A 23658-nucleotide genomic window follows, 5' to 3' on the forward strand; every position below is an offset into this window, starting at 1 on the left:
TGGCGCCGCAACCACTTCCGGTAATCACACACACACATTGAGGTCTGCCTCCAAGATGGCGCCGCAACCACTTCCGCCCGTGCGGGGAACCCCGCAGCGGATATAGCACCGCCCGTTTCCGGTTCCGCCCCTTTTCGGTCTCGGTGCCGCACGCCGCCGCCATGCCTGTGAGTGCAGCGTGCCGCCGGCCCGGGCTGCTCCAGCACCGGGCCGACAAAGGGCCGGGATGGGGCAGCGGGGATGGGACGGGCTCGAGAAGCGGGGAGGGGGCGGGGGGGAAACGGGCAGGGAGCGAGCAGGGCCGGCCGCCATCTGCTCGGGTGGGGGCCGCAAGATGGCGGCGGTGTTTGATGGCGGCGGTGTGTGATGGCGGTGTCCGGTCCCTGTGTCCGTAGCTGGCCAAGGACCTGCTGCATCCATCCCCGGAGGAGGAGAAGCGCAAACACAAGAAGAAGCGGCTGGTTCAAAGCCCCAACTCGTATTTCATGGACGTCAAGTGCCCAGGTACCGACGTGGCCCCGCTCGGGACGCCCCGTGTCCGCTCGGTTACTCCCCGTTACTCCCCGTTGTTCCCGTCCCGTAGGTTGCTATAAGATCACCACCGTGTTCAGCCACGCTCAGACCGTGGTGCTGTGTGTGGGCTGCTCCACCGTGCTGTGCCAGCCCACGGGCGGCAAGGCCCGACTGACAGAAGGTGGGTCCGGCCCCATCCATCCATCCCCGTATCCCCCCCCGGTTCCCGTTCAGCTCCGGGGGCTCCAACCGGAGGTGGCGGGGGGTGCAGAGCTGTGTTACTTATTGTTTCCCCTCCTTTTCCTCCCCCCAGGATGCTCGTTCAGAAGAAAGCAGCATTAAACGCACACAGCCGGGATGGCCGGGGCTGCACACAGCAGGTCTCAATGCATGGGGCTGCAGTGCATGGGGCTGCAGTGCATGGGGCTGCAGTGCATGGAGCTGCATTATATGGAGCTGCAATATATGGAGCTGCAATATATGGAGCTGCATTATATGGAGCTGCAATATATGGAGCTGCAATATATGGAGCTGCATTATATGGAGCTGCATTGCATTGAGCCCCAGGGAGGTGTCCTGGCCATGTGGGCCCTGCTGTCCCTGTAGCCCCATCCATCCTGTCAATAAATTTTGGATAAAATGGTTGAATGGCTTTTATTTGTCGTTGGGGGGTGGTGGGGTAATGCTGAGCTGCCTCTGCATTGAACTTAAGTGCTAAATAATAAGGGGTCTTTAATAAGGGTCTTTAAGCCCAGTGGGTGATGGGGGTGAATGGAGCTCTGCCCTCCATCCCAGCTGGAACAAAGCAGCTCCAGGTTCAGCATTATAAGGCTCAGCATTACAGGGTTCAGCTCCAGCTGTAACAAAGCAGCTCCATGTGTTGAGGTTCAACATTACAAGGTTCAGCTCTTCACACTCCACAGCCCCATCTGCGTCCTGCTGCCCCCCTGTATGGAGCTGGGGGGGTGGGTGTACCCTGCATTGGGAAACAAAGTGCTGCACCCCATAATCCATCTTCTCTGACTTCAATGGGGGCTTGTTTTCAAACCCCCCCTCTGTGGTTTTCAAGCTGTTCTTATGGGGGTGGTGATGAACTCCCCACGTTGGATGCTGTGTTGGGGGTTGTGGGCTCACCTGGCTGAGGTGTGACCAGGTTGGACACGTAGACGAGGGGCAGAGACTGAAGCCTGGACACGAAGGCGTTGTATGCTGCCAAAATACAGCCCTGTTAGTGCTGTGTGCTCTAAGCTGCCACTATTGGGGCCTTAAGGACGGCCAGGAGGAAGGGACGAGCTTCTGCAGGTGTTAATTAACGAGTGATGGAGCTTACCCAGGTACGTAACAGCTGTGGATCCCAGAACAGCAAATAGAGTGAAGAGGAGGATCTGGTAGGAGCCTGCGAGCTGCCGGTGGAGCCCCACTGCTCCATGCTGCCCTGGGGCATTAAAAAGAGGAGGGGAAAGGAGGGTCAGCCATGCAGACAGCAGCTCGAGGCATTAAAAAGGGGGGGGGAAGGGGGTCAGCCATGCAGACAGCAGCTCGAGGCATTAAAAAGGGGAGGGGGAAGGGGGTCAGCCATGCAGACAGCAGCTCCATGGACAGAGGGATGGCTGTACTGGGATGGCTGGGCTGAATTGGGGTGCTGTAAATGGGTGCGGGGCTCTGAGTGCTCCCAAACTCACCTGGGGGACGCTCCACCATGACAGCCTGGGCTGTGACCACGTCCCTTTGGCCGGTGAGAGCACAAGAGATGATGATGGAGGCTGATGGCTTCTGCTGGAGGGAGCTGAGGTTGAGAGCACGCACCGTGTAATGCACGAACCCGGGTTTGCTGGAGAACTCAGAAGGCAACACCTCTACAGCTGGAGAGATGGACTGAACCTTGGGACACAGAAACAGCATCAATAACACAGCTGCTTCAATGCAGGACAGTGGCTGCTTTCAGAGACCCACAGAATAAACGACCCAGAGGGGTTCATTGTGATGGCCAGGCCTTGGTGTGCGCATCCATTAGTGGGTATTTTCACATCCATTAGTGGGTATTTCCACATCCATTAGTGGGTGGCTATTTCCACCCCCAGGAAAGGAGACACAGAACAAAAGCTTTTCCACGTACCTCCAGGTTTTCCAGCACTTTTTCAGCTCCCATCACGCTCAGCACATCAGTCAGCTGCGTGCTGCTGAATGCCAGCTCTGATTGAGGCAGGTAGAAGGCGGGGAGGAAAGGGATGAGGACGCTGTGTGTGTCACTGCTGAGAGAAGCCACCAGGCGGACCGAGGTGTTGGCTGTGCTGAGCGCCAGCAGGGCTGAGCTGGGCTGTGGTTTAACAGTGATTACACAGACGTAGAGACCTGAGTTTGAGACAATTCACAAGGGAATAAAGAGAAAAATACCAGTGGAATGGAGCCAAAGCGCCGTGTTTGGATCTGAGCTCACCCCTACCTTCCTGGGTGCTGAACTCTGGGCTCACGAGGAAGACATCCCCAGCTGCAACGTCCACCACGGTGCTGCTGAACTTCAGGTTGCACTGCAGGAGGGACTGCGGGACCAGGCGCTGTGTGATGGCACTGAGCTGGGCTGAGCTGCAGGAGCCTGCAGGAAGGAAACAGCCATGAAGCCATCAGGGTCTCACCCTCAGTTTGCCCCACAGCACAAAGCGGTTCAGCTGTAACCTGCAATTAGGTTTCCCCATCAGAAACCCCCAGGTCTGGTGCTTAGGGAGGCAGCTCCTACCTTGGAGGGTTTCTGTCCCGCTGCTCGTGGTGATGAGAACGTGGAAGGCAGATGAATTGGGAGCGTTGGTTAAAAAGCTTTTCTGACCAGTCTGGAGATGTAACTGTGATGAGCCATTGACTGCGACCTGAAAGATACAACACATACACAGACTCACACAGCACGGAAACCGACTGCTTCTCTTTTCTATGTTATCCTACACAACTTGCCTAATTAATTACAGGTTAGGCTGAAGTACATTAACGAGCACAGTAAAACACCTTTCATGTAAAAGAGACCCCAGCCCTCCTTGTTTTGTCCCTCCCTGTTTTGTCCCTATCCCTTCACTTGCAGTTGTGTTTCTAGGAGCTTCAGAGCAACTCAGAGTCCAGGTTTCGCTCCCTGTTCTAACAGTGCCTCCCTACTGCATGCTCTTATCAACACAGTTAGAGATAACAGCTCATCTACCGCTTTCCTTCTTGATGTAGAACAGCATCAACACACATACACTCCTGTTATGCAGAAGCAGGCTGCCCTTCTCATAGAACCACAGAATAGCCTGGGTTGCAAAGGACCACAAAGATCATCCAGTTCCAACCCCTCTGCTGTGTGCAGGGTCAACAGGCTGCCCAGAGCCACATCCAGCCTGGCCTTGAATGCCTGCAGGGATGGGCATCCTCATCCTCCTTGGGCAACCTGTTCCAGTGCATCACCACCCTGTGTGTAGAGCAATGTCCCCCCTGTAGAATGGTGGTAAATACCTCTCTGTATGTTTTCACTATCCCTGGGATCTCATGGAAGACCGTAGCAGTTCCGGAGCTCTTTGCTAACGCTGCTCCACTCACGCTGTCTATGCTGAGCATGGTGGGGGGGGAAACGTGCCACGTCCCTGGGTCACCTGCAAACATTGGGCTGCAAGTCAGAGCCTGCAGCAGGGGCTGAGGAGCTGCATTCACCCAGCAGTGAGCACCACAAATCTCTTCTCATGCACCTCTATACTTTCTGTGGAGGTCTCCTCCTTGCAGGCCTCCTCCTTCCCCACATTTCCCAGCTAAACACACCAGAATAGCTCCCACTTATTCTCGGGGCCAGAGAGCTTAGAAATAGGATTCACCTCAATAAATCAGGACCATAAACTGGAAGGTTAAGTTTGGGGTTCAGTAAGTAAGAAGAATGCTCATCGAATGGGAGAAAGCTTTCTGCGTTCCTTGGGAGGCTCTCTGCTTCTTTTTATTCTAAAAATGCTATCAGAGATTTAATTTACCATGTAGCTCTGATTAGCCAGTAATAAAAGCACAGAGGCAGGCCTGTCGCCCCATTACGCATGGAGCCTCTTAATGCAGTTAAGGAAGGCTTTGTTTAAGCACCAGTCAATTGCCCCGAGCAGCCTGTCCTTTGAATGTCTATAAAACAGCCATTCTGAACTTGGGGAAAATGGGGGAAAAATGCTCTTTTTGTGTCAAAGATAATAAAATTGGGCCCACGCTTGAACTCTGAAGCAGCGAGGAAGTGAGTCCTCTGCAAACAGGAGACTGGGGCTCTGAACATCAGGAATCTGTGCATGTGGATGCAGCTCCATCCCCACCCCGAGGCACAACACCCATCCCAGGGGCTTCACAATTCTTAGAGACATTAAACCTCTAAATTAACCCCATTAAAACCCCACCAGTCCGGCCTTCCTCTGCTCCCACATGCAAAGCAGAATGTCTGCTTAGCAGCCTGGTCAGATGCTACAGCAGAAGGTGTACATACCTTCCTGGTTGACAAGGGGTGAGCTGAAACAGACAACATCTCCTACTGCAAGAGCCCTGGGCAGCTCTGGCTGGATGGCACAGTCCACAGGCACAGGGATGTAGTCCACCACGCCTGGATGCTTCCTATCCTGGACAGTCAAGAGCGTCACTCCTCTGCTCACAGCCTGAGCAACGTAGGTGTGATTCTTATTTGCAGGTCTAATGAGCAGCAAATCATCTCTGAAAACAAAGACCTCCTAAGCAAGAGGAAACTGCTAAACGTCACCCCTCCAAAGGCACATATTTCCTGCTGTATGTTGCTTCAGTATTGGTGATGGGCCCTCAATTCTCAACAGCTGTTTTCAAACGTATTTCAAGTTTAAGATGGTCTTTACATCTCTATTATCACTTGTGATGTAGAAGTGTGTGAGTTCTCCCCCCCTATGGGCCACGTAGCAGCTCTGAGGACCCTTACCTGTTCACAGACAAGTGTAGCTGAGCATGCTGGGCATGGAACTTCTCCCCGATGCTGTTGTAGAACTCGACTGTAATGAGTAAGGACATCCCCAGGGGGAACGCAGCCAAGGAAATGCCACTGCTGGTATAGATTTGGGGACTAACATTTATCCTTAGATAGGAAATGGGTGCAACCTGGAAAAGTAAAGTAACACTGAGCCCAGGTGCTCTCACTGTGTGAGCCCTGGTGGCTGAGTGCTGCCTGAACTCCCACCTGGATACTTGTTATGATGGTCTGATTGACTCCAAATTGCTCCACGGAGGTCACCTCCAATGCTGCGATGCCTGAGATGGGCCCGGCTCTCAGGAGACCCTGATCACGCTCCTCGAGGACTGAAGAGTTGGGGTAACACTGCAGGATCTGGAAGCTGACAGATGCAGCCCCTTCCCTTAGCCAGGAACAAAAGCAAGAAGGCTCTGTTAGACTTGCACAGCCTGGAAGTTCGTTTCACTCTCATGCAACAAGCAGCAGCAGCTCATCTTTTATTTCTTTTTGCTCCCAGCCATGAATACGTTTAGGTGACACTTTGACCAACATCTCAACAAAACCTACCAGCAAAAAAACCCAACAGTAAAGGTAGATACCAAAGCCTGAGATCTGCTTTTGGAGGCAGGAATTCAAGGCTTTGCTTTCTCAGATTAACAGCATTACTCTGTTAGTGCCCAGAGGGGAATGTTTCACCCATCCTGAGCTGTCCCTTTAAAAACCTGAGGAGTGTTTGCTGCTCTGTGCTGAACTACACTCAATACATTCTTTTAAGACAGCAGCTTGAAGCAGAGCATGCCTCCAATTCTCTGCCTCGGAGCAGGAAGTTTGTAAGGCTCTGCTGAATATCTCGGGACAGGAAAAATAAGCTAAGAGGCAGCTGTCAGGAGAGAAACGCATCGTCAGCTGCCCTGTGTTCTGGGTTTTCCTTTCTGTGTCTACCTGTTTGTGTACAGCTTGAGTTGAGAATTCGTGGTCATTAGAATTTGCTCAGTGGAAAACAAAGGAGAGAATACAAACAGCTTTTCAAATACCTACAGGCAGAACAAAAAGAGATTATTAAACAGAGACACTGAAAAAAATGGATTAAGAGCAGCTGGAAATGAGGAGTGAAAGAAAAGCAGTTCCTGGTCAGCACAAAAACAGACATTAACAGGGGAGGTGTAAAGCTCTCCTTGCAGCTATACCCAAATGAAGCCTTCCTGCTGCACCTCCTCATGCAGGCTGCCCACAAGTGTCTCCCACCCCAAACATTGCCTCTGCAATGAGCCCAGCCCGTGACACATACCAGGACCTGCACTTCGTCTGACAGCTCAGCCACGTTCCCTTCAAACTGCCCAGCAGATGCATTCAGGCACTGCACCTTCACCCTGATGCTTGTTCTCCCTGCTGCCCTCGTGTACACGACCATAGCAACGTTGTTCTGTGCTGGGAGCTGAATGGAAACCTGTTAGAGAGACAGCACAGCTGCAGGCTGACCCACGTTTGGATTAACAACCTTTTACATGCTGCCTGTCCCACCCCACGAGGCCTTCAGCCACACACACTGTACTATAAGGCCACTCAGTACCTTTGTGTGTCGAGGAAGCAGCTCCAGGACGTCTCTTTTGCTCACTGACCACTGGAAACTCAGCTCTGGGTTAGCGTTACTAAAGGAAAAGGGAGTCAGCATGTTGTTCAGCCCCACCACAAAGACCGGCATCTGCAGAGGGAGAACACTGTCAGCAAAGAGAAGTGTCACAAAGGAAGAATACCATCACCAAAGGGCATCTGAGCTTCCCTGTATTCGGGGCTTCTTGGCCCAATCCTGTATGAAGGGCAGACCGGTCACTGGGGCACATTATATGCCATTAGCAATGAATGTGAACCCCTAAAACTTAAGAGGAGGGGAATGATGTCTGATACGCAGGGAATGAACTTAATACAGAAGAGTATTCTCTGCACTCCTTTAAAACACAAAAGAAACCCTCCACTCCCTGGATTAAATGCCTGGCAGCAGTGAGGTTGTATCCTCCTCCCATCGAAAATCCACTAAATGAGTATTTCAAGACCCAAAATCCTGCATCTCCAGGTTAACAGAGAGAAAATGAAACACTGCTGTTCTGTAGCACTGCAGCTCTCTGAACGCACACAGATATTCTGCAGCAGCTGAGAAATCCAGCTTTTAAATTGCATTCCACACTGTCTGCATAAATCCTCCCTCAGAATTTCTCCTTTGTGTTTAAAAGCACTGAAGGCACACGACAGCCCTCAAATCTCCGCAGAGGAATTCCAGACAGCGCTCTGCTACAACACAGCTCCCTCCGGCCGCTGTGACGTGGCATTCCAGGCTCCCCACCAACCCACATCCATCTCTGCTGCCCTCACGCTCACACACAGAACCGTTTCCCAGCCCATAAATCCAACAAAGGGCAGAGATGCAGCCTGCAAGACTTGAATTCCATGCGAGAGAGGGCTGCTGCTTCTCTCTAATCTAACGGTGTTACTTTCTGTTGCACACTGGGATGAATGGACTAGAAGACTGAAGGAGCTCTTTCTAGGGATTGCTGTGCTCCAGCCAGCACTGAGCTCAGGGTTTAGAACTGCAGGCATTTATTAATCCGTTTATTAGGGTAAGAATCTTCCTTAGCTTTTGGCCAACATGAAGTTTTCGGTGTGGGCTACAATACCTCAGTGCCTGCGATCAGCCTCGTGGAGGGTACATGGATTCTTACTGCTTTTAACGGGATCACTTCTAGCTCCACTTGATCCTGCCAAATAACAACAGCAATTCAGCATGGTTCAACAGCAGTTCAGTATGACCCGAGTGCACGGCCTGCATGCAGCCTGCAGCTTCATTTCTGAAGCACGCTGCCCCGCCTGCTCCTTGTCAGGCAGGGAAGGGGCAGCCAGCACCTCCCCAGGGTCAGAATGCAGCGCTGCTGACCAACCCAGAGCACGGAGGTTTCTCGTAAAGCTCTTGGATTCCTGCTGTCTCCTCCGTGCCTTCCACTGTATCCCACTGGGGGCGCCAGAAAGCAAGAAAGAAAAGCATGGAGGAGTTTCCCCCCTGACTTGTGACCACCCTCTCTCTTGCTTGTAACTGTTAAAACTGCTTTTACTGATACATCACAAACACCAGATCCACAAGCCCTCAAATAGGTGACTTCTCAGAGGCCAGGTTTTCAATGTCGGGCTACCAACACGATTAAAAAGCCTGACAAAGGCACGAGGGAGTAAAGAATGCAATGGGAAGATACCTGCAAAAACACAGTCACTCTTCCCGTGTCTTCATTAACCACCTGAACGGTGCCCTGGATGGTGGTTGCTCCCACTGCCTTTGCTGTGACGTGTCCAAGGCTGCTGACCTCAGCGACGGAGCGGTTGGTGACAAAGAAGTGGACGATGGATTGTGGCTGGGGACCACCTTCAGACATCACCTGAAGTGCATTTCAATAGGTGAGATGTTCATTAAGACAAACATCAATTAGCAAATCCCAGTGCTGCGAGGTAGGGAGTTCAGATCTCCAGTTGCCTGTTCCACACTCTCCTGCTGCAGCCCCTTCGTTTCAAAGCATAAAGTGCCCAAACTGCACCCATCTCCTTGTGCTCTCTAGGCACACAGCATCAGGACTGGCAGCACACCTAACCCAGGGGGCAGCCCCCAGCCCTCCCATCCCAGCACTCAGAAGCAGCACGCCGCATCAGTGAAGCTCAATTCAACAATAAAGGAGGGCTATGGAATGTTCTGCCCACCTTCAGGCATTGAACTGAGGTCTGGTCACCACCAGATTGCCACAGGACAGGATTGGGGAGTAAGGCTGCTAATAGGATTTAAAGCCTTTACTCCTAAGCTTAATGAAGCCCTTTTCACCACCGTGAAGTATATTGTGAAGTACACAGGGGGAAAGGAAGCAAAAAATTCTCACCTGCTCAGAAGCAATAATGCTCACCTGCATCACATTGTGTGGAATAAGAGTAATTTTCCTTGGGATCAGTTTAAATGGAGGAAAGACCTGGCAGAAGGGAAGGATATTCTACTGTAAAGTACTACACACGTTTCTTCTGTACATTAGACAAAGGCAGCTGGTGCTCCGCTATCACAGGAGCACGTCCAAGGGGATCTGGGGACAGCCTCATACACAGCTTTCCAGTGTGGGCAGTGGTTCTGCCTTCTGAATGGAAGGGCTGGCAGAACAACGGTCTACGCTGCCAAAGCGCCATCAGTGGAGCACTGTTTTTATTCCCCCTAAAGCACTTTGAACATAAGGATCCCACAGCAGCCAGAAACGTGCAGATTTCAGAGCTGTGCATCCTCACCTCGATTTTCCGAGGAGCAGAAGTGATTTTTCTGCCCATCTTGTCCCAGGCTGTGGCTACCAAAGTCGTCTGGCCCACAGCGACAGCATGAAGGGTGTGCAGCTGGGAATACTCTCCCACTTCCTCTACTTGCCTGGGAAGACACTTTAGCATGACTCCACTTTTCATTTCCTGTGTTATAACTATGAGGCAACTCAGGCAGGAACTGCCAAGCTGGCAAGTTACAACACAGAGGCTTGTATTATCCATAGCACAGAGCTCCGAGTGGCAAAATAACACTTAATAAACACAATAAGCGTGAGGGAATCGACTCCTTTATCAAAAGAGAAACACACACAGAGCTACGAGGCCTGGAGGAATGCAAATAGCTCCTCTGGAGTTGTTCTGTTTTTCATCACAGAGTGAATGTTATCAGCTAGTACGCTGGAATGGCCCAGCCCAAAGCAATACTCACACCAGGGTAACGATAGGTGATGCTGCTTGCAGCTGCAGCTTCATGTACTTGAAGTATTTACTCCGCAGGGGAAGTCGCTGGGAACCCAGGACTCGAACTGTGGCCGTAATGGAGCTGCCAATCTCAACCTGGATTAAAAGGGAAGGGGAGGGAGGATGGGAAGGGAGCAATACTGTCTCCTCTGGGTGGGCAAGGCATCCCATAACACTGGGTTTGAGGAGGAGTGGAGCTTCCCCAGGGTTGTATCACCTTTTCATTGAGATCCACCTCCACCTCCTGCACGTCAGACACGTGCACCTGGGCTGCGACCGGTGCCAACGAGGCCAAACAGGAATCATGGACAGCCAGGCTTAAAAACCCAGGCTGCAAAGGGGTGACCTGTAAGGAAAGCAAACAGGCACAGCCATGGCAACAGGAGAAAATATTCCCATCTCTGTTACAGAGGAGATTCACAAGATGAGATGTTCTGCTCATACACACAGCTGCACTGAGCACTGAGCACAGCTACGGGACCTGGGTCAGCCCACACAGCTCCCACAGGGCCCTTCCTGGACCAAAGGGAGCAGAGCACTGTCCTGGGGAACCTGAACACATCCGGCTTCCACTCCCAAGCCACACAGCAGCCAAAGTTCAGTCTTTGGCAGTGAGATGAGATTTCCCTCTCAAATAAAACCTGTGCAGTTTGGCCTTCTGACTCAGCGACAAACTCCTGCCCTCTGGGTCCCAACCAATGAGCTGCACTGCAGGAGGTCACAGCAGGGCAGGAAACTGGAGGGGATTTTTGTAAGGAGCTACGTAACATCTCAGAACAACCAGGAGACGGAGGGGAAGAACAAAAAAAGAAAAGAAAAAAGATTGATTTCTTCCTCTTTCCTGAGGTTGAACCTTCCTCAACACCAGGTTCTGCAGTGCAAACAGGAATCACCTCAATGGCACCGTCTGCCTCCAAGTATCTCACGTTCACTATTCCCTCCTTGCTGCTGTTGACCAGGAAGTATCCGGAACCTTCCACAAGACTGAACTGCTCCTGTCAATGACAACAAAATCCCATCAATGAACTGAGCCCTCAGTCCTCACCTGCTCCGAGGTTTCACTAAGGGAACATGGCTACAAAATGTGAAGGCATTTTCATAGACCTTGGAGGTCCAACACAGCTGTGAATGGGGCTGTTACCTTTACAGCAGGGTGGTTATACACAGTGACATTATCAGGCAAAACCATCACGTCGTCAACCAGTAGGAACTCCACGGAGGTAAATAAACCAGACGCTGCCTAGGAACACAAACAAAATCATCACAGTGTTCCATCAGTATTGCTCCTCAGGTTATGAAAGCTCTTCCTCCCCTCCGACAGAAAGGAAATGATGACTGCAGATTGCAAAAGGGCATTTCTCCTACAGAAATCTCGCCCTGTGAAGCTGCAAAGGTTGGTATTTTAAACTGAAGTGTGACTGCATTGCCATGGATATCTGCCACCAGATGCAGCAATGGTCAGGCCCAGAGCAAGCACACGCTCTTGTGTCCACCACAATGGCTCCTTATGGCTCACCTGTGGGCCGCCGCCGGTCCTGTACTTGACAAAGCTGACTTCAACACGAACAGTTCCTTTGATCTGATGCACTTCTAGAAGCTGCTGGCCTGCAAGCAACAGACGACCATAAAAAGAAACAAAAGAACTCAAAACCCCTTAAGAAATACTCGGAAGATGTTGAAGATTTTTTAAGTTTCACTGCATTCCCGAGGAACAATTTTGAATATCAAAATACAGCAAATGATGTCCTTCTGTCACGGGTTACCTATCATACTGCACATGATGATATGATGTAGAATACTGACAGCAACAGCACAAAACCATGACACCTCCAAAGCCCAGCAGTACCATGCAGCCGGGTCTGCCCGCTGCCATCATCCTTCAGCACCATCCTCGTGGCTCTGGCATCAGAGAAGTGTGCCAGGCTCCTGTTGGATGATTTCCACTGCAGCACCAGGGAACTGAAGTTGTCAAACTTGCGCTGCTGCCCGTCGAACACCGCAAGCTCCAGCACTGTGCTCCTCCGGCTGGAGATGGGGATCTGCACACAGAGGAGCAGTTAGTTCCATTGACACTCATTGCCTGGCGTTAGGAGAAACGTTTCCTCCTCCCAGACAAGAATCAGTCGGACTGCAGTGATAGGATTCTGTGCTGCAGTAGCTGCTTCTTTCTCTCAACTACAGCTTCATCACCCAATGTATTACAGGGTTTCCTCTTTTAAGCTTTCCTGCTTACAACATCAATTACTGCCAAACCAAACACACAACGGGCAGAGGAAACCTTATCAGCAAAGGGCCCAGGCCGTCATTTCATAGAATGACACAATCATAGAATGGCTTGGGTTGCAAAGGACCACAATGCTCACCGGTTCCAACCCCCTGCTGTGTGCAGGGTCACCAACCAGCAGCCCAGGCTGCCCCGAGCCACATCCAGCCTGGCCTTGAATGCAGCAGGGATGGGGCATCCACAGCCTCCTTGGGCAACCTGTTCCAGTGCATCACCACCCTCTGGGTGACAGATTTCCTCCTAAGATCCAACCTAAACCTCCCCTGTCTCAGCTTAAAACCATTCCCCCTTGTACTATCACTGCCCACCCTCATAAGAGTCTAATAGGATAAAAGTTATTTCACTTTCGGGCGCCCACTTTTCCAATCAGAGCTCTGCAATAGCAGTTAACAACACATAACCTTCACCTAAGCCCACGGGAGGTACCTCCCACATCATGCATTCCCCACACCCCGCAGGTGATTCCAGGAGCATAACACAGCATTAACAGCAGCAGTTCTGCCCTGAGCCTTACCAGCTGCTTGCTGTGCTGTGGCAGCAGACAAGGTGGAACAGCACGGAGCGCTCCGTACGCCGGGCTCACAGTCATGCTGGCAGGAACAGCACAGATGAACGTCACCATGGCTGTCTCCACGGCAGGAGCGGGGTTGTGCTGACTAGCCCGGTTCCCTACATGGAACGTCAGCACCTGTAGGGACACACAGCGAGCTGCTCACTGCCCAGATCAGCCACAACGGGTAGAAAGTAACTGCTGTACACACTGCAGCTCCTTATAAAGCTCAGAACACAAAGATGGGAGCTCCTTACCTGCTCCCCCAGCTCCAGGCACACAACCTGGTACACATACTGGGTCACTTTCCTTTGGGTTGGCAGGTGGATTTGTACGTACTCGATTTTATCTTCATGTTCCATTTTCAGTTCCGAAAAGAAATGAGATGGTTCCAAAACCCAGGGCCCTGGGCCACCTTCAAAAACAATCTCCTTCGCTGCCTTCCAGGTTACCAAAGCCATCTCCACCGGGTTGACAGCCTGAGCACATGAAGAAAAGAAAGCCAGCAATTCCTCTTTTAGTCCCATCTGTCAGCGGGGCGTTCACTCAAGTTAAAAACAGACAAAAAGGAACCACTGAGACCACTTAAGGCCTCAAACTACTCCAGCAACGTCAGGGATGTTTAAGGTCAACCCACAGGGCACTGTAATGCTGGAAGGGGGCCATGCACACACATGAGAAGCAGACAAGAAACTGCAGATTGTTATAGAATAACCCTGTTTTCTTTCTACATTCATTCATTCCAAGCTGCCCAAGAAATCCAGCTTAGACCCCACCTACTAAAGTGCTGACACAGCAGCACACAGGCTGAAAAACAAAGCGCAGCTCAAACACACTGCCGTGCTTCCATAAGAACTGGAGTCAGTTTGACTGTTAAACCCATTTACTGCCATCCAGCAGAATGGTTTTTGTTGGTGTTGGTTAATTCCCTGCTGCAAACAATCCAGGATTTAGCACCGTGCAGCAAAGACGTTGATGGGTTAGCAATTCAAACACAGTGCACACACATCCTCACCTTGAGAGGTTCATAAGCAGCAAACGTTGCATTCGTTTCCAAGTACTGTTGGTGGACATTGACTCTCACTGTCAGCGATGTGTGTCCCACAGACCTTGCTTCTATTTGGAAGCTGGAGCAGAATGTCAAGTCGGGTTTCTGATTACCTAAAACAGAGCATCTTTGCAGCAGATCTGTGGTGAAATTAAGTGCAAGAGAACCCTTAACTTGCTTTGGTTTTCCTAAAGGTTCCCCCAAATGTCACATTTGATCCCTTGGTTGTTGGGAGTCAGCTATAAAGGAGATGGTTCAACTCTATCACAGCCTCACAATTCATTAACGGCTGACAAAGTCCCCATAAATCAGACAAAGTTTATGGGAATGAGTGTTTGCAGTGCACCCATCCTACCTCCTTCCGGAAGGACAAACACTCCTCTCTTCTCCATGCTTATGTCCAGAGGTAAGAGGGAGCAGTCAGTGAAAGCAGTGTGCATCCTCGTTTCCCTGTGTGTGAAGTACGCCTGGAGAGGAGCTACTACAGCATGGCCCACCTCCACGTCTGCACGCAGCGGCATCAGCTTCAGCTCTGCCAGAGGTTCCACAAACACCTGCATGAACACAGAGCCAGGAAGCAGCGTGAGAGGAGAAAGACATCAGCACTGGGTCAGTGTGCGCAGTTACAGCCTGGATCTGAGCAAGAAGCAGCCCAAATCAAAAGATAGGAAACAGATTGATGGTATATTCACTTACAAACGCTGTAATAATTCATATACGAGGCTAAGCAGGATGCAAAATTCAACAGCTAAATAGCACTGCATGAAGGAGCACCTGACATTCAAGATATAATACTAAGATGGAAATCCAATAATGTAAACTGCAAACAGTCCCGCTGCAATAAAAGCCTCCAGAAAACCAAGCCCAGCTCTTCTGAACAACAAACACACTTTGGCCTTATAGAAGAAGCTTTCAGTTTCCAAGCCTGGCCAAGACAGCATTTCAGAACAATAAAGTGCCCAGAAAGAAGAAGAATTGAAATCAAAAGACTTTCCTGTATTTCTGCATAATGAAAGGGGTTCTGTGCATCTCTGGCCTGGACTGTGCAGTGCCCCTGGGCCAGGCCTGCTCTCACTGCTCCTTTTATGGTGACCGTGGCCACAGTTTGATTGGAAGAAATCCAGGAGAAATTGCCACTGCCTCCTTTCACCTGTAAGAACAGAAAGAGAAGGGGAGGGCCATAAAGTACAACAGGAGGAGGGGGTGGGGAACAACTGTGTGTTGGTGGTTTAACTATGGAGCAGTAAAAGCGCACTTCTAATGGCTTTTTATGCCATTTTTAATGGCTCAGAATGGCGGTGATGTTTAATAATGTACAGCCAAGTAAATAGCAAATGAAATGGGATCAAAGAGCAAAGTGACAAAGCAGCGCAGAGGAAGAAGAGGGGAAGGCAAAGGCTTTAGGCAAAGGGAGGGATGAGCAGTGGGGGACAAGAATGTGGCTGTTGTGGAGGAAGGAGCATTGGGCTTATCAGTGACAAATGGCTGCTGTGGAGGGAGCTGGATGTTACCAGTGGGAATAGAACCATTATGGGGCTGAAGCAGGACAAGCAGAGCGGCTGTGTAATTCCCTTTTGAAAGAGGCTCCCAAACCAAGGAGGCCATCACAGTTCCACAAAGCAAACTTCACTTCACCTGGACTCGGTACTGATACAGCACTGCTGTGGGATGCCACGGGAAGGCAAGGAAGGACTTGGACAGCGTGATGGGGTGGAATATCTTCACCTCCTGCTCACGGCTGATCGCTGTGGGGAGGGGAGCACCAGAGCCATCCTGCAGACATGGGGACAGATGGAAATACCCTTATAGGGATTGCAACCCAAACAGCACTGCAACACATCCATTTATCCACAAAACACTTCATTTTGGGGGTTGGAACTACATGATCCTTGAGGTCCCTTCCAACCCAGGTCATTCTGTGATTCTGTGATTTTGTATAAAATTAGAGGCAGGAGCCTGTGGCTGTATTTATATCATTTCCTCATCACATTTAATCTACATTCCCAGGTGCTGAGGCCAACTGGCACAACGTCCCTTGCTTGTGCTATGAAAGCCATCAGCTTTGACAGCTACAGCTCAGCATGTCGCAGAGAACAGTCCCTGAACACCTGGGAAGCTCTGCAAGCTGCATGTGGGAACGTTGCTTGGCACAGAAGCAGCACTCTGCTGACCCACACATGCTCTGCAAGACGACACGCTGTGTGCAGCTCACTAAGAGCTGCAGCTGCTCCAACAACAGCACAGAAGGTGCATGAAGCCCTGGTGTCATCCAGCTTTCCTTTCTAACTGCTGGGTTTCTCACATTTCTAAGAGTCAGTTTTCCCTCTCGGATGCTCCCAGCTCAGAAACTGCAGAAGGTGTTGTGTAAAAAGCCTTGAGGAGAGTAACTTGTTCTAGCAGGACAAATAGAGTGTAACCCCAAGCAGAGCAGCTCGTTTTACACGGATGTGATCAGTGCTCTGATACAACCCAAGGGAATGCAAAAACACTGAGGAAAATCACGACCATCCTTCTCCCTCTTACCTGCTGGAGGACAGAAACCAGCTCAGCTCTTATCCCTGTGCTGCCAGCTTTCAGGACTCGAACTACGTAGTAAGAGCCGTTAAGAGACGACGTCAGCACCTCAAAATACTCCTTAGGAAGGTGGTGAGTTATTCTGAGGTTCTGCAAATGGATAAAAATCAGTCATCGCTGCAGCGCCTTCCAAGGCGAACCCAACTCATTCCTCACTATCACCCATGGGACTGCAGAGTCCTGGAGAGGTTTGTAATATAGGTAAGAAGACCAAAATGTGAGTGGAAATTTGTGCAACAAGGAGACTGAGGTGACAAAAGCAGCAGCCACTTCCTTTCTCCTGCTCTCTAATCCCCTTCCAGGTCCTGAATATCCCTGTTAGAAACTACTTTCAATGCACTTGGAAAGGGCAGGAATGTTGTATTCATTACACGCTCTCCATGACAGCAACATAAATCAGCACAGCACTCCGGGCAGCGCGTTGCTAACGAGACATTTACTCACATCAGATAAATAAACCTTGGTGCTGTCTCTATCATAAACCTCAACGGTGATGGTGTACTCCCGCTGCGCTTCCAGCACCCATCTGTCTCCTGGATAGACGCTGAAATCTGAAATAAGAAACACGTGTTGCTCTTGGAACCAACAGCAACCAATAAGACATAAACAATAAATATCTTTTATTAAGAGCTTTGAGATCAAGAGCTGCTTTTCTATCTGCACAATAACTAAATGGTTCCTAAGTTGGTTTAGAAGCTGTTTGTACTCCATTTTGTGCTCGATCCATGAGAGCTTGGATGCTGTTTGTTGTAACCTACGTCTCTCTGCTGCCAGGAAGCAGATTTTAGCACAGAGAGAGGAATGTCAGACAGAGCAGAGAGAGCTTCGAGGACCTTTATGGGTGAGAAGTGGTGACTGAAGCAGAAAGACGCTCATTATTCAGCCCCCAAAGTATCCGCTGTCGTGTAAAAACAAACCCCTGCATCCAAGCACGCTCTATTAAGAACAGATAGTTCAGCAAGCAGCACAAAAATGGCATGGAAAGCAATCGTGGCACAACCTTCCCAAGCTCGGAGCCTCATCTCTTGTTGCTAATGTTCAGCTCAGTTAATTGCTCTATTTAGAGAGCAGCCCATCAAACAGAGCAAGGCCAACTTCGGGTTTCCAATCAGTGTATTTGAAAAGATGCAGCCTGCTCTGGCCTTAAGTTTCAGATGCCTGTTGGCAACAGAAGGAAGGCAGTGATACATTAAAGATGTTCCTGATCAGAAAACAAAACAAAACAGTGATGTGAGAGCTTTAGAGTCGATCTCCTACTTTCTCATTACCTAAAAATCCAGCTTCCACCACATGGATGGTGCAGTTCGGCAGCCCAGATGCAGCTCGCATGTGAACATCTTTATTCTCGTATAGGAATTGTGTAGGAGTTTTTGTTTAATTCAGGAGCTGGGTCATCTATAACCAGCTGTAAAACTGGCAGGGTTTAAATACAAAGTAACTGAGAGTGTGGAGTTTGAGGTCATTTTCACCTTCAGTTGCCATCAGCGGGGTTACATTGTGTAATTGGGCAGAGTCCTTGGAATAGAGGAGAAAGGAAGAGAACAGGGAAGGAAAGCAGTGGGGAGCACGGAGCTGAGCACACACCTGGGGGGAAGGAGGAGACTCAACACAGGAATCCCCTCCAACAAAGCTCAAGCACTCGGAGCAACTCAGAACCAAAACCAAAGCATCCCACCTGCCTTTACAACCCCTTTCACTCCCAATCTGTGACTATAAATCAGGGCCCAGCAGTACAGAAGACAGCATGGAAGCTCAGAAGGATACTTCTATGGACCACAACCAGGCTGCTCTGCCCCAGCTGCACGGCTCGCACGGTGGCTGCCTTCCCCTCCAGTTTGGCCACAGGCAGCTCAGAGGCTCCAGGAGCAGCGACGTGATCCCGAAGCTCCAGCTCATAATGCTCCAGAGGAAATTCCAGCTCTGCAAAGAAAGATCATTTGAAAATAAGAACAAAACTGCAGTGATTCGACAACCACCTCCGCTCTCCTGCAAAGCGTGCTCTTTCATTAAGCACAAATGCAAAGGCCAAACAATAACGGCAGCTCTCCATCAGTTTGAAAGTGTAATGAGGTGTTTTTCTCCATGCTGGCAGCAGGAGTTCAGCACTCAGGAGCTGACACAAGAGCTCTGCAAGGCTCAGTGTGCCATGGAGATCAATTCACACCCACTCTGCCACCACCAGGAGGTCGGGCCATCCCCCAGTTCCATAAGGTGCTGCATTCCCTCCCAATGCAGCTCCCACGAGGCCCCAGCAGTTGGGCACTCAGTAAGACTTTACCTCACTAAGACTTAATCTCACTAAGACTCCATCTCACTAAGGCTCCATCTCACTAAGGCTCCATCTCACTAAGACTTCATCTCACTAAGGCTCCATCTCACTAAGGCTCCGTCTCACTAAGGCTCCATCTCACTAAGGCTCCATCTCACTAAGATTTCATCTCACTAAGACTTCATCTCACTAAGGCTCCGTCTCACTAAGACTCCATCTCACTAAGGCTCCATCTCACTAAGGCTCCATCTCACTAAGGCTCCATCTCACTAAGACTCCGTCTCACTAAGGCTCCGTCTCACTAAGGCTCCGTCTCACTAAGGCTCCGTCTCACTAAGGCTCCATCTCACTAAGGCTCCATCTCACTAAGACTTCATCTCACTAAGACTCCATCTCACTAAGACTCCATCTCACTAAGACTTCATCTCACTAAGGCTCCGTCTCACTAAGGCTCCATCTCACTAAGGCTCCGTCTCACTAAGGCTCCGTCTCACTAAGACTTCATTTCTAGGCTCAGCTGCCCTGCTCTGAACACACCATATCCAGGCGCTGAGTTAGAAAAGCTCAGCTGCAGATTGGGCTCAACGCTACGGTGCTTAGGATCATTTACCTGTAATCTTCCCCTGTACAACTTTGGCGACTCTGTATTTTATAAAGGCTCCAACCAGGAGGTGAACGTCATGAGCAGGGATCAGCACTATGTTCTCCAGGACCAGGAGGCGTATGGCTGCAGCAGCCACTTTCTAATGGGAAAACAGAATGCTGCCATTACCCACAGCCATGATAGCCACAAAAGCCAAGAAAAGATAACAAAGAAATGCACGTTTGCCTAAAATAGAGGTTTGGGTTGTGTTATTTTACATAGAGAAAGGGAAATCCGTGGTGATTCTTCACCTTGTAGGTTGATTCGTGGATTCGGACTTTCACAATCGCTGCACCAGTTGTCATTCCCGACACCAGGATTCTGTCTCCTTGCTTTTCTGCTCTCTCCAGCTCAACGATGTGGTTTGGAGGGGAATAGTCAGCTTCTGAGTATTTTAAGATCCTGATAAGAACACAAAAGTGAGCTTTGCTACCATAGAATCACAGAATCAACCAGGTTGGAAAAGACCTTGAAGATCATCAAGTCCATCTGAGTGACCATTTTGGGTTCACTACCACCGACAGGTTGGCGTCCCATGAGTACATTGATCAAGAAAGCATTATCAGAGCATTGCAGGAAGAAAAGCAGGTAGGAAACACCCCTGGAAGTCTCCAGTCATGCCCCCAGTTTGAAGCAGAGCAACCTCAAACTTAGGCTGGATTCCCTGGGATCCTTTCTTAATAAGAGATTGCCCAAATATGAAGTCGAAGCCTTTAACCCAATATGTGTGAATTCCTTTTGCTTTCTCACCCTAAAAGCATCCCAGGATGAAAGGAAGCGCTCAGCATTCCCTCATCCTTTTTGCCACAGTCACCTTATTTTCTCTGACAATTCTATGCTGTCCAAATCCTCATCCTTCGCGATGCTCCACTCAAAAACCATTCCTGACAAGCTACTGAACGTGTTACCTAAAAACAGAGATGGAGATTCACACAGAGGGGGGAAAACTCATCCAGTCTTGCCAGCTGACACAGTCAAATCAAACCTCCTTCCCTTCTAAACACAAAGGCAACAAGCAGCATTGATTTCTCATAGCACAGCTTTGGTGTGGTGCTGGCAGAGCCCTTCTCTCTACCTTTGACATCCAGGGCTCTCACTGCCAACTCCAGGGGGGAATCCTCCACGTAGATCTCCCGAGTTCGGGAGAGGATTTCAATGCTGTCGATCACGTCGACCATCACATCGCAGCGGAGCGTGTGGCCGGTGACTGCAGAAGGGGAACAAACAAATTCAGCCCCTACAGGTTCCTATTGACTCAACAGCTGCGAAAAGCTGCGCTAATGAGAATAATTAATAGCTGCTTTCTCACCCTGCAGAACATAGAGAAGGTGTTATCACTAATCACAGCTTGTTTTCAACAATAAAAATGCAGAATATCGTACACAAGCCCTAAATCCCTCATCACCTCCCACCTCATGAACCTGCTTTTCCACCCACCGTGTTCCTCAGCTATCACAGCGCTGCTCAGCTTGGTGGGCTGCGTGGACTGAGCAGACAGAAGGGCTTTCTGGGAGCATGCAGTACCATTCTTATAAAGGGGCTCAGCTGCAACGTTGTAATGCATGGAACGCCTGAAAGACACAAAGACGTCCCCTTCTATGCTTACATGTCTATCTTGACAGCACTGTCAGAGCACTGGGCCCCTCAGTGCCCTTCTGGGCAGACCATGGGCCTCTGCCTGACAGGCTATCAGCATCCAAAGGGCAGACTATAGGCCTCCATAGGGCAGACCTATGTCTGGCAGGCCATGGACATCCACTGGGCAGACTACAGGCCTCCATAGGGCAGACCACAGGCCTCCATTGGGGAGACCACAGGCCTCTGTCTGGCAGGCCATAGACCCTGTCAAGCAGGCCATGGGCCTCTGCCTGGCAGGCCATGGGCATCCACTGGGCAGATCATAGGCCTCCATAGGGCAGATCACAGGCCTCTGTCTGGCAGGCCATGGGCATCCACTGGGCAGACTACAGGCCTCCATAGGGCAGACCACAGGCCTCCATAGGGCAGACCATAGGCCTCCATTGTGGAGACCACAGGCCTCTGTCTGGCAGGCCATAGACCCTGTCAAGCAGGCCATGGGCCTCTGCCTGGCAGGCCTTGGGCATCCACTGGGCAGACTATAGGCCTCCATAGGGCAGACCATAGGCCTCCATAGGGCAGACTATAGGCCTCCATAGGGCAGACCACAGGCCTCCATTGGGGAGACCATAGGCCTCTGTCTGGCAGGTCATAGACCCTGCCAAGCAGGCCATGGGCCTCTGCCTGGCAGGCCATGGGCATCTACTGGGCAGATCATAGGCCTCCATAGGGCAGACCACAGGCCTCCATTGGGCAGACCACAGGCCTCCATTGGGCAGACCATAGGCCTTCATAGGGCAGACCATAGGCCTCTGTCTGGCAGGCCATGGGCATCCACTGGGCAGACCACAGGCCTCCATAGGGCAGACCATAGGCCTTCATAGGGCAGACCATAGGCCTCTGTCTGGCAGGCCATGGGCATCCACTGGGCAGACTACAGGCCTCCATAGGGCAGACTATAGGCCTCCATAGGGCAGACCACAGGCCTCCATTGGGGAGACCACAAGCCTCTGTCTGGCAGGTCATAGACCCTCTCAAGCAGGCCATGGGCCTCTGCCTGGCAGGCCATGGGCATCCACTGGGCAGACTATAGGCCTCCATAGGGCAGACCACAGGCCTCCATTGGGCAGACCATAGGCCTCCATAGGGCAGACCACAGGCCTCTGTCTGGCAGGCCATGGGCATCCACTGGGCAGACCACAGGCCTTCATTGGGGAGACCACAGGCCTCTGTCTGGCAGGCCATGGGCATCCACTGGGCAGACTATAGGCCTCCATAGGGCAGACTTTAGGCCTCCATAGGGGAGACCATAGGCCTCTGTCTGGCAGGCCATAGACCCTGTCAAGCAGGCCATGGGCCTCTGCCTGGCAGATCATAGGCCTCCATAGGGCAGACCACAGGCCTCTGTCTGGCAGGCCATGGGCATCCACTGGGCAGACTACAGGCCTCCATAGGGCAGACCATAGGCCTCCATAGGGCAGACCACAGGCCTCCATTGGGGAGACCACAGGCCTCTGTCTGGCAGGTCATAGACCCTGCCAAGCAGGCCATGGGCCTCTGCCTGGCAGGCCATGGGCATCTACTGGGCAGATCATAGGCCTCCATAGGGCAGACTACAGGCCTCCATAGGGCAGACTATAGGCCTCCATAGGGCAGACCACAGGCCTCCATTGGGGAGACCATAGGCCTCTGTCTGGCAGGTCATAGACCCTGTCAAGCAGGCCATGGGCCTCTGCCTGGCAGGCCATGGGCATCCACTGGGCAGACTACAGGCCTCCATAGGGCAGACCACAGGCCTCCATTGGGGAGACCACAGGCCTCTGTCTGGCAGGCCATGGGCATCCACTGGGCAGACCACAGGCCTCTGTCTGGCAGGCCATAGACCCTGTCAAGCAGGCCATGGGCCTCTGCCTGGCAGGCCATGGGCATCCACTGGGCAGACTACAGGCCTCCATAGGGCAGACTATAGGCCTCCATAGGGCAGATTTTAGGCCTCCATAGGGCAGACTATAGGCCTCCATAGGGCAGACCACAGGCCTCCATTGGGGAGACCATAGGCCTCTGTCTGGCAGGCCATAGACCCTGTCAAGCAGGCCATGGGCCTCTGCCTGGCAGCCACACAGCACAGCCATGACCACTATTACACATGAAGCCCCTGATCCAGGCTCCCACCTCCTTCTTGCACCTTTAACCCCTCCATCCCCACACGCTGCCCCTTTCCACACCCTCCATCCCCCTTCAGCGCCGCTCCCTCCCTCACCAGGAGTAACAGCCCCTCTCAGCCTCAAGCACGAAAGGCACCCTCATCTCCCGGCTGAAGGGCAGCAACACTTTGGGCACGTTAAGTTTAAAGGCGCAATTAGGCACCGCGACGAACACAACGAAGGCGAGAAGGGAAAAGCGCCGAGCCCGCCTCATCCTGTCAGCGAAACAAAATGGCGCCGCCCGCAGGGCGATGTTCCCGCC

The 23658-nt window shown here is 51.3% G+C and overlaps 2 protein-coding genes across 4 annotated transcripts; one reads left to right on the forward strand and one right to left on the reverse strand.

Annotated features, from left to right (window-relative positions):
- The first annotated feature begins 128 nt into the window (after positions 1-128).
- On the forward strand, positions 129-1157 carry RPS27 (ribosomal protein S27). Its single transcript, XM_015884511.3, has 4 exons — positions 129-167; positions 396-504; positions 584-694; positions 827-1157. The coding sequence occupies exons 1-4, from the start codon at positions 162-164 to the stop codon at positions 853-855; spliced, it is 255 nt and encodes an 84-aa protein (XP_015739997.2). The 5' UTR covers positions 129-161; the 3' UTR covers positions 856-1157.
- Positions 1154-23644, reverse strand: NUP210L (nucleoporin 210 like). 3 transcript variants are annotated; one of them, XM_085534994.1, is made up of 40 exons: positions 23453-23644; positions 21052-21185; positions 20690-20821; positions 20429-20522; positions 19866-20016; positions 19582-19714; positions 18467-18622; positions 17971-18039; positions 17147-17253; positions 16652-16792; positions 15764-15901; positions 15126-15278; positions 14484-14685; positions 14096-14241; positions 13338-13559; positions 13045-13218; positions 12093-12285; positions 11763-11851; positions 11388-11486; positions 11140-11241; positions 10464-10592; positions 10215-10342; positions 9761-9893; positions 9394-9456; positions 8701-8880; positions 8131-8211; positions 7032-7163; positions 6750-6908; positions 6404-6495; positions 5690-5864; positions 5435-5610; positions 4979-5199; positions 3988-4124; positions 3248-3374; positions 2957-3106; positions 2630-2865; positions 2196-2394; positions 1844-1948; positions 1648-1722; positions 1154-1489 (listed from the first exon to the last, which is right to left on the reverse strand). In XM_085534994.1, the coding sequence occupies exons 1-40, from the start codon at positions 23608-23610 to the stop codon at positions 1416-1418; spliced, it is 5565 nt and encodes a 1854-aa protein (XP_085391120.1). In that variant the 5' UTR covers positions 23611-23644; the 3' UTR covers positions 1154-1415. The 3 variants fall into 3 exon arrangements, 2 of the variants coding, with proteins under 2 accessions (XP_085391120.1, XP_032305057.2); XM_032449166.2 differs by lacking the exons at positions 15126-15278; positions 15764-15901; positions 16652-16792; ... (7 more) ...; positions 21052-21185; positions 23453-23644 and having other exon boundaries at positions 14475-14812; XR_014941711.1 differs by lacking the exons at positions 3988-4124; positions 15126-15278; positions 15764-15901; ... (8 more) ...; positions 21052-21185; positions 23453-23644 and having other exon boundaries at positions 14475-14815.
- Positions 23645-23658: the final 14 nt, after the last annotated feature.

Source organism: Coturnix japonica, unplaced genomic scaffold, assembly GCF_054131305.1.
Source record: "Coturnix japonica strain WE unplaced genomic scaffold, WE-NBRP24 Scf106, whole genome shotgun sequence".
Taxonomy (NCBI): domain Eukaryota; kingdom Metazoa; phylum Chordata; class Aves; order Galliformes; family Phasianidae; genus Coturnix; species Coturnix japonica.